Here is a 10,712-nt window from a genome sequence, read left to right as displayed (position 1 = left end):
ATATGTATTTCTTAACTTTTTAATTGAAGAAACTGTCTTTGTACACTCTGTGTTTTTTATATCATTGATTAAGGATAAATTGATAAAGAAATGGATGGAATTGTTCCATTGCTCACTATCCTGTTCCACTGACTTATGTGTTTAGTTCAATGTTATGCTATTTTATTACAGACTTGAAGTATATTTTGAAATCAGGAAATAAGAAAACTTCAGCTTTTTTTCACAAAGAAGAAAGATAGTGTTTTTTCACAAAGAAGGAAAAATTCTAAAATTCATTTAAAATCACCAAAGACCCAGAAAACTCAAGGAAATCTCAGGCTAATAGAACATTTGGAATTTTTATAAGGATTGGATTGATTCTAGATTACTTTGAAAAATATGAATATTTTAGCTAGATTAACTTCTACAATCTATGAACACCTGTCTATATATTTATTGTTTTCAAATATTTTCCTCAAAGATGTTTCATTTCCTCAGTGAAATTTATCCCCCCTCTATATTTATAACTAAATTGTCATTTGTATTGTATTCCTGACTGTCTTTATAAATAAATAGCTTTTGTGTGTAGGAACACTACCAATTTAGGTATGGTAACTTTTTTTCCTGGAAATGTACTAAATTCATTTATTAGATCTAACAGTAGTATGGTAAAACATGTAGGATTTTTTTTATAACAATCCATGTCATCTACAAGAGACAATTTAACTTACATCTTCCCAATTTAGATGCCCTATATTTCCTCCTCATACCTAAGACTATGGTTAGAACTTTAAGTGTTATATTTCCATAGATGTAATATTGGGCATCTTTGTCTTGTTATTGATCTTAGAGAAGATTTTAATTTTCTAGCCTTAAATACAATATTAACAACAGGCTTACAATATCTAACCTAGTTGCTATTTTTACAATGAAGGAATCTTGCATTTTGTTAAATGTTTTTCTGCAAGTATTGATAAGATTTTATGATAATTTTCTTTGTCATTGTGCTTACATGCTGAGTTCCCTTTGTAAATATAAATGTTTTGAACCATACTTTGATCCCTAGAATAAATCTCACTAGATCATCATGAATAATTGGTTTAACATGCTATTGTAGTCAGTTTAGCAGTACTGTGAAACTTTTTGTATCTGTGTTTATCAAGAATACTAATCTAGGTGCACGCCCATAATCCCAGCACTTAGGAGGCTGAGGCAGGAGGATCACTGTGAGTTTGAGACCAGCCTGGGCTACACAGCGAGTTCCAGAGCAGTCTGAACTACATAGTGAGATGCTGTTGCTAAAAAAACAACAAAAAAAATTAAAAGAATACTGATCTATAATTTTGTTTTCCTTTGAAGTGCTAGTCTGGCTTTGGTGTCAGGGTAATGCTGGCATTAAACATTAGCTTGCTATAATTCCCTTCTACAATTTTTTTGAAAACTTGAAGTGTTCTGTTTTACTGCTGATATAATTTATTTGAGTTGTCTCACTATACTAGTATATCTAATAATTTATTGATTTTTATCTTTTCAAAAAACTATCCTTTGTTTCTTGCTGATTTTTTTCTATTGTTTTTGTAGACTGTATCTTAATCTTGCCCTGGTATTGGTGAATTTTCTTTGTTCTGTTATCTTTGGCTTTAATTTATTCTTGTTATTCTAGTTGAGATGTTACATTAGGTTGTTTAAATAGTTGTTTTTTACCTTTTTATGTTCATATTAATGGTACAAATGTTTCTTTGAGAACTACAATTGCTCTATTCCATTGCTTTTGAAATATTGTTGGTCCATTTACTTTTAAACTTTATTTTTTCAAACATTTCAATACTTTGATAAAGTATATATGTAGTGAACGTCTTTGAAAGGCAAATATTTGATAATTTGTATCTCAGCTGATATCATTTAAAAAGCAATAACTTTTTATCTATTAATTTTGTTGGTGAGATATTGAAATATTCTGAAATATTTTAATTATGTAATCTTGCTGTTTGCCTATTCTTTCTCCGTATGACCTCAATGAGTCAGATGAGACAGGAGGATGGGGAGTGGAAAGGAAACTAAAAATGATTAAGATGCAATATGTACATGTACCAGTTACCTGAGATGAAAATTACTATTATGTGTCACAACCATATACAAATCAAAATAGAAGAAAAACATTAAACATGTAGGCTAACTAATAAATCAGGAAATTACACTACTCCTAGGTAATAGGAGAGCCAGGTACCGAACAGTACCATGACCTTTTTCTTTTCTAAGAAACAACTTTAGAACTGGGAAAACACTCGACTTACATGTTGTACAAGGCCCTAGGTTTGACAGACATCACAACAACAACAAAAGAAGTAAAAGTAAGAATGACAGGAAAATGTTTACATTTTGTTTACCTGAGAAATTTGTTAACATAAAACCAATGGCAGTTTAACTTCCGTAGTTTTTTCTTAACATTTTTCTTTAAATATAAAAAATAGTCAATAATGTACTATGTGTGTGTGTATACACATATATTATATATACTTATTGTAAATGAATAGAGATCATGATTTTTCACATTTACACATATATAAATGCATGTACACATTCACAGACACATACCCCAATGTAAGTGACATGAAATACACAGGAAAATTCCAGCACCATCCTGACCATTTTAAGTTATTCTTTGCCCCAGAGAACAACTATTTTTACTTTTTTACCATAGATCTTTTTGACTAATGTGAAACACATAAACAGAATCATGCAGGGTAAATTCCTTCCCACAATATAATTAATGTACAATCAGTTAGTCTGTATTAACATTTTCATTTTGTTAATATATAAAATTTCACTTATCCACTGATGTGTATTTTAGTTGTCTCAAACTTGAAGAAAGTTACTAGGACCATTAGTCTTAAAAGACAATATCCATTGATAATAATTTTATGTGGTGAAATATTAAAAATACTTGAGAATATCTGAGCCCTATAATCATGTTTTATTTGCCTTCCACTACATGTCTCTCAAAGCTCTATTTTAGGATGAGTTTAAAGATATGAAGAAAAAAAGTTTCTCGACAATTTTCTTTTCAACCTAAGTCTCCTCTCTAGAACTCACGAAAGATCTCCAGATTTTCCTCATGGCTGTCTTCAATTCCTTGTTTCTCAAAGTGTAGATAATCGGATTTAAGATAGGGGTGATGATGGTATAAAATACAGCAAGAAATTTATCCATAGGGTGGTTGTTGAAGGGCCAGACATAGATGAAGATGCACGGACCAAAGAAGAGAATGACCACTGTGATGTGAGCAGTCAGGGTGGAATAGGCTTTGGACTGCCCAGCAGAAGAGTGCTTCCTAATGCTTGTGAAGATTAAACTGTAGGAGACAAGCAAAATAACGAAACAGCTCATGGAGATCGTGCCGCTGTTGGCAAGAATGACTATCTGCACAAAATAGGTGTCTGTACACGCAAGCTTAGTAACCTGAGGGAGATCACAGAAAATGCTGTCCACCACATTGGGACCACAGAAAGGCAAACTTACAACAAAGGGTAACTGAAGCCCTGAATGAAGGAGACCGGAAAGCCATGAGATCACAACAAGTAAAACACAGAATTTCTTTCTCATGATGGTCATGTAGTGTAGGGGTTGACAAATGGCCACATATCTGTCATAAGCCATGGAGACCAGCAGTACCATTTCAACTCCACCCAGGAAGTGAAGAAGAAATATCTGCGTGAAGCAACCAGCGAAAGAAATGGTCTTATTGTTTTTCACCAAGTTCACAATCATTTTAGGGGTGGCAAAAGAGGCAAGGGTCATATCTACAAAGGAGAGATTTCCAAGGAGAAAATACATGGGGGTGTTCAGGTTTGGGGTGAAAAACACCATGACCACAATGAGAAGGTTACCCAAAAGTATTATGACATAGATAACCAAGAAGAGTCCAAGGAGAAGAAACTCTACATCTTTGAAGCTGGTCAGTCCCATCAAAATGAATTCCGACATTTGAGACTGATTGAATAGATCCTTGGGCTCCATCTCATGTTTTGCTCTGGGATGATCTGTAGGGAGAAAGACAAGATCACTTCTACGAAGTAGGTAATGGAGCTTTTTCATTTTGGGAACCTTTTCTATAATCCTCCTTGAGTTTCAAATTTACTATTATTCTCAGTGGCTCAGACCAGCCTCTAACAGCTTCAAATGTAATGATATCTAGGAGTGATTTTCCAGTAACTACCTGAAGATTTTTTCTTGTTATACAGCAGCCCTAGAATTTGAAGAATTTAGAGATGCTCTGGACAACTGAGTCAGTGAGGCTTGGAGCAAAGACTGGTGTCTTTTCCCCCTGAATTTCCACTATCTCATAAGAAGGGTCCTTGTCTCTTCGTTCCTAAAAAGTTTTTCTAAGTGATTATTTTTTCTTTTATGACGGTCACACCCTATGCTCTTCTATGCCTGATATCCACATTATAAGAGAAATTTTATGAGCCCATAATTTGCTTAGGCTGCTGTGGTTAAATGAATTCAGGCTCAGAGAAGTGGAGGTAATTACATGTGGGGATATTGGGGCAAAGCAGAATCCTGGTGATCTTCCAAATTCCAGACTCTTAAGGAGGGCATGATGGACTCTTTATTGAGCATATACTCATATTTCCTAAGCTCTCTTCTTCCCTGCCTCTCAGCAAAAGCTGTAATATCAGCAAGTGTACTTGGACCCATTTCTCTCCTGTGACTGGTTGTGGCCCAATTAAAAAAGAAAAAAGAAACTGAGGGCCAAGTGGTGTTACTTATGTGAAAATAAAAATGTTTAGTAATATGTCAGGAACTATGTTACTATTAAGAAAAAATGTGCACAACCTAATCAATGAACCACTTTTTGCTTTTCTAACACTTTGTATTCAGCTGCAGCCTCTAAAGCAGTATGTTACCAGTGGCCTCTTTTGTAACACACTCAGTCAGTACCCATAATTCTTTTCTCTATTCTTCTGCATGGTTCCCTACTTACCTGTGAAGTACTTGAGTCTAAGATTGTGGATTTTTTGATTTATTATTACTGTACTTTTTGACTTAGCACACTGCCTCATACATAGCAGACATTCAACAGCTTTCCATCAATGTAGCAAATTCAATCATCCATTGACACTCTGTTATGTACCAGGTTTTGGTACCAAGAAATTTACATAAATCAATTCACTTAATATTAATAACTCCTGAGTTCAACTCTCTTTTGGCCCATTATCTAAAATCACCGCAACATTCTCTGAAACCGGAGACTGTCCTTTTACATGTCAATCACAGTATCTTTGATTCTCAATGGCTTTTTTGCAGGAACTCTCACAGGCAACTGCACAGGCTTTAAAATGTCTCCTTACCAGCTGAGATGCGATAAACAATATATGTTCAGATGAGAAAATATCTTGATGGTCATAGCCCATTGGAGTCCATATTTCTATAATGAGTACAAGTCACTAAAGCATTTAAACTCTTACCCATGGACTCTCTAATATAGTATCTCTTAGGATTAAGTGTGTCTAATAAGTGCTGGAAAATGTTAGGCACTCTCATTGATGATTCTAATGGGAATTTGATTTGTTCAGGGAATAATGACTCAGAAATACAAAATATGGGTCTAGTCTTTCAGCACTACATTTTGAATACCATAAAGTTAGTCCCACTGGGGAGATTGAATAGATTATTAGAACTAGTGGCTAGTTGCCATCTTTTCTTGTCCCAGCTGGTTGTAGGACCATTTAGTTTTTTCCTGTAGGTTATGAAGTCATGCGTCAAACCTTGGTGAGAGTAAGAGGGTACTGACATTGTCCAATAGGTCCATACTCTAGTATAATAAATCACACCTTTGCCACAAGTCTTATCAAAGCAGTATGGGCTGGATCAATGTAAGGAGACAGGGATATATAGACAACACTTTATAAACAATTAGAAAGAGCATGGGAAGTAGAAAAGTCATGAGATATCCTCTAACAGGCAGAGAATAGGTTTTTTGAAGAAGGCACATGTGGATTTGGAGTTTAATTATGATGTGGCAGTTATATTCTTGTCACTTTTTATTTCTTTGATAGGAGGCATATCCAACAATGAAAAGGCCATTTAAAGGTTTTTATTTGAAGCCTCCAAAAATCTCTGTGTGTGTAATTGTTGCTAATGGCTTCAGATTTAAAAGGAGACATGGGCCATTTGTTCAGTGTACACCTCAGGGAAGCTGTGATTAGGTTATTGCATGTATTTGAATGTGGTGCAACCTGTATTTCTCCAATCATCTTAAAAAAAGGAATGAGAGAGATTTTCCATGGTTTTTTTTTTTTTTACTTAATTATTGAATAAAAACATGACTACCCAAATGGTGAGTTATTTCACATAAAATGTTCTTGTCACTTAATCTATGAAATTTTGAGGAATTATTAACTTCTTCTGCCAAATTAGTGAGTCATCTGGATGTAAGGCTCTTTAATCAAAGCTCAGCACAGCAATGACACAGATATGAGAAGAAAATTAATGACCTCGGGAGCTAGCATAAACTGTGAGACTATCTTGTTGGAGTACATGGTACAGTGATCTGCTATAGGAAGGATATTGCAGTACCGATCATGGGAAGGCTTGCCAAGGCTGCGAATGATAAGCTGCTAGAGCATTTAGATTGTGCCCTTTTTGGTTCTTCATTCTTATCATATTTATGGTAGTAATTTTAAAAGTAGAAAAGACTGATACGACCTATTTGGAGAGTGTATGACCTACAAAACTGTTGTATAAAAACAGAAAAATAATGTAAAAAATAAACTACTGGAAATCAACAGGGAGATCCCTCAAAGAACTAGGATTAGAGGCTCCATTTGACTCAGCCATCCCTCTGCTGCGTGTCTTTTCCAATAAAAGAATCATACCACGGTGATATATATGCACCCATGTTTATAGTGGCACAGTTTGCAATAGCTAAAATTTGGAAACAGTCCAATTGTCCATCAACTGGAGGCTGGATAAAATGATGTGGTTTTTCTATGAAATGGAGTACTACCCAGCCATAAAGAATGAGAAACTAGAGTCATTTACAGGAAAATGGATGCATATTGAGGCCGTAGTCTGAAGCGAAATAAATAAGACACACTTGTAAATAAATATGAATAGTTTCTCTGGTGTGAGAAACTAAAAGTGTAAGTAAGATCCAAATTGCATAACTGTTAATGTGAAATAGGAAGAAAAGTGCTTAAAATGTAGGGGAAGTGGGAAAGGTAATGGAATGAAAACAAGGTAAAAGAAAAAAATAGGAGAAAAGGAAAAATTGTAAAGAGGAGAGGGTGAAGGGGGTGAAGTGAGGGCAGGGGAATGGGAAAAAGATGAGAACCAAGATCTGTCATGCGAAGGTACAAGATCCCAGTGATGAATGGAACTGTACTGTATACTTAAAAAATACCAACAAACTCAATGGAAAAAAAATTTATGCCTCATGAAAAGCACTAGAAAAATTAACAAATATATTCAAAAGAAATACTTATAACATATAAAATCCAGATCACTGTTGCAAAACTTTGTGCATGATAGAAAGTCGTGTGTCTGTCTTGCCCCATAAACATCATTTACATATGAGCTACTGGGCACTTGAAGTCAGGACAATGTGAATGGTAAGAGCTAAAATTTCAATTAATGAAATTAAATGGGTAAATGTCTGATGATTCAGGTATTTTCTCTGCTGGGTACATACTCCAGAGAAATTCTTATAAGGTTTACATAGTGGTATGCTATTGATACTAATAATGAAATTGCTTATGTTAGTCAGAAATTGAAAACATTTTACTGTCTATTAATTGGGGTAAAGATAAGTAATTTATTTTCATTTACACTTTGGAAAAATAGCAACATACTGAAGCAATGAATTTTCTTTATTAAAACAAAATGAATTGGGCTGGGGATTTAGCTCAGTGGTGCCACTGCCTGCCTTGCAAGTGCAAGGACCTGAGTTGGATCCCCGGTACCAAAAAATAAATAAAAATAAAAATAAAAATAAATAAAACAAAACTAATTGGCTTCAGGGGAAAGAAAGAAGAGTGGCATTTATGCAAATTACACCATTATATTAATGAAATTATTTGAAATTTTTAAGAGGACACTATAAACACATTTAGATTGAATGATAATATAAATAGTGCCAAATAAAATTGATTTAGGAAGAAAAATAAACTTTGGAAACATTTTTTATCTTGTCATTGCATATACATGATAGGGGAAAATTTGAAAGACATACCAGTATATGACATCTGGACTTTTAGGTAATATCTTTTTTAATAATATAAAGAAAAATTAATTGTGTAATTTAATGAATGAGTTTCCACTGAATATTTCTTCAAGAATATTCCTTAAAATTTTCATGGAGAAATAGCTTCTTTATATAGCTAGGGAAGTCAATGGTGCAAAAAAATAATCCTTCAGTAAAACAGTGAGTGTCAGTACCTATTTTGTGTCATATATGCACTGGTGATATTTTGATAATTAAGAGAGTCAAAGTCCTGAATTCATGATTTCTTTATGCTTTAACAAGAAATATGCACAGATACTCATTAATATTGAATAAGTAATTAAATCAGTGACAGATACTGCAAAGCAATATAGACTGCTGTGGAGTCATAGATCAAAGCATTTCATTTAAACTTGGAGGATTAGGTGACCCCACTCTGAAAATATGTTGAACCTTTACCTGAAAAGTGAGTAGAATTCAGAAGATGAGAGATGAAAATCTATTCAATAGATTTGTCAATATATTCAATAGAATTTCCCAAAGCAAGGTGGAGCAATTCGAACTCCTCAATCAGACATAAAGTATCTCATTATTTTCAGTTCTAGATACAAATCATAGAGAAATTTTCTCTTTTGTGAACATAAAATGTGTAGGTATAGTCAATCTAACAACCATAGCAATATAAAGTCAAAGAACTGGAAGATACTAGATGTCTCCAAAGACAAAGAAATTTTAACACATTTCAGCATATCTATAAATTAGATATATATATCTATCTAATAAATATACTTATAAATATCTATAAATATAAATAAATTTATATCTATAAATATATCTATGTCCATATCTACAAATATAAATTATTAGAAATTACAAGTCACTGTGGCCATTTAAATGAATTAAGTAGAGTAGTACATATTTAAATTGTGAACTTCTTAAAACCTAAACTTTGAGCCGGGTGTAGTGGTGCACATCTGTAATCCCAGCACTCGGGAGGCTGAGGCAGGAGGATCACTGTGAGTTCAAGATCAGCCTGGGCTATATAATGAATTCCGGTCAGTCTCAACTACACAGTGAGACCCTGTCTCAAAAAAAAAAAAAAAAAAAAAAAAAAAGCCGAAACAACAAGAAAAAAAACCCTAAACTTTGAAAAATAAACTTTAGCACCATTAACATGGATTCTATTTATTACAATTTTTTAAATATCCAAAGTGAGGTATTTTATAATGAATGCATACATAATGGAAAATAACTTAAACATTTAAATAGTGATGTTTATGGAACCAGTGGTAGTGATTATCTTTCCCAAGATAAAATAATTGGATACTGAGGGTTGCTTAGGCTTTTTGTTATCACTAACAACCCTATGGTAAAAGAAAGTCTACAATAAATTGTGCTAAAAACTTGGAAATATGACAAAGCCATGTGTGATATTAGTATCTCCTTTTAACTCTGATTTAAATAATTTGTAAGAAATGAATATAAAAAACCTTAGTGATATGCAGAGACTTTGTTCTTCTATTCAATGAAATTATGGCTAGGTATGTACTACTGTGGCAGCTCTTTTATGATTACTGTAGTGTGCAAATTACCTAGGAGACGGTGATGGAGAAGTATTGAATGTATTCCATTAAGAGATATTGGAGCTTGATGTCAAAGAGGTCATAGATTGTCTATTTATTCTAATATCCATGGACCACTTACATAAATTTATAATTTACAACAATTTAGTGCTTTCTTTAGGCATAGTAACACTTTGAATAATTCTTATTTTGTTGTGATGTGAATACCAGGAATACATTTCAGCTACTTCGTCATTATTTGTCTAGAGGACTAACGCAATAGTGATGCTTCTACTGGTTTGTGAAAAGGTGTGTGAAGTAAAAATTAGAAAAGATAAACACAAAATAAATAAAAGATTGAAAAGAAAGGTACATTATAAAACCAGTCCAGTGGAATTTCTGTCTTCTTAAAAACTTTTTTTATATTATTGCTACATGCATCTACCCACTCATAAAAGTGTTTGCCTTTTTAAAAACATAATCTTTTATATGCTAGGGCACAAAGATATATATCCATGTCGGTTCAGTATAATTTTAATTACACTATATTTAGTCATCAAGACAATTTAGATAAAAAGTCACTAATTAGAAGTACAAATTCATATTTGATTTATTTTAAAGAAAATTTAATATTAGACACTTTTGAGTGTGAAAATATAGTTAATGAACCAGTTTTTCCATTTGGTTATTATATTTAAAATAATTTATTATTCCAAATTATAATAAAAATTTCATTGAAAATAATCATTCAGTAAAATCATATGTGTCATAGAAATATAATTATGTAACATATTTGATAATATAAATGTACAATTTGATTTTAAAATTTACAAATAAAATGAATACCAACCTAGTTTGAAATGTGTGTGTGTGTGTGTGTGTGTGTGTGTGTGTGTGTGTGTGTGTGTATGTTTTGTACAAAAACTCTTCATCTTGATAAAAGTCTT

General features: G+C 33.0%; 1 protein-coding gene across 1 annotated transcript; it reads right to left on the bottom strand.

Moving 5' to 3' along the window:
* Positions 1-3,048: 3,048 nt before the first annotated feature.
* LOC104849702 (olfactory receptor 4K17) lies at positions 3,049-4,074 on the bottom strand. Its single transcript, XM_010606229.3, has one exon. It carries the CDS (start codon positions 4,072-4,074, stop codon positions 3,049-3,051), a length of 1,026 nt encoding a protein of 341 aa, XP_010604531.2.
* Positions 4,075-10,712: the final 6,638 nt, after the last annotated feature.

Source organism: Fukomys damarensis, unplaced genomic scaffold (genome assembly GCF_012274545.1).
Source record: "Fukomys damarensis isolate Sample0158 unplaced genomic scaffold, DMR_v1.0_HiC HiC_scaffold_17, whole genome shotgun sequence".
Classification (NCBI taxonomy): Eukaryota; Metazoa; Chordata; class Mammalia; order Rodentia; family Bathyergidae; genus Fukomys; species Fukomys damarensis.
Note: the sequence above shows the minus strand (reverse complement) of the source record. Positions and strands in the feature narration are given on the sequence as shown.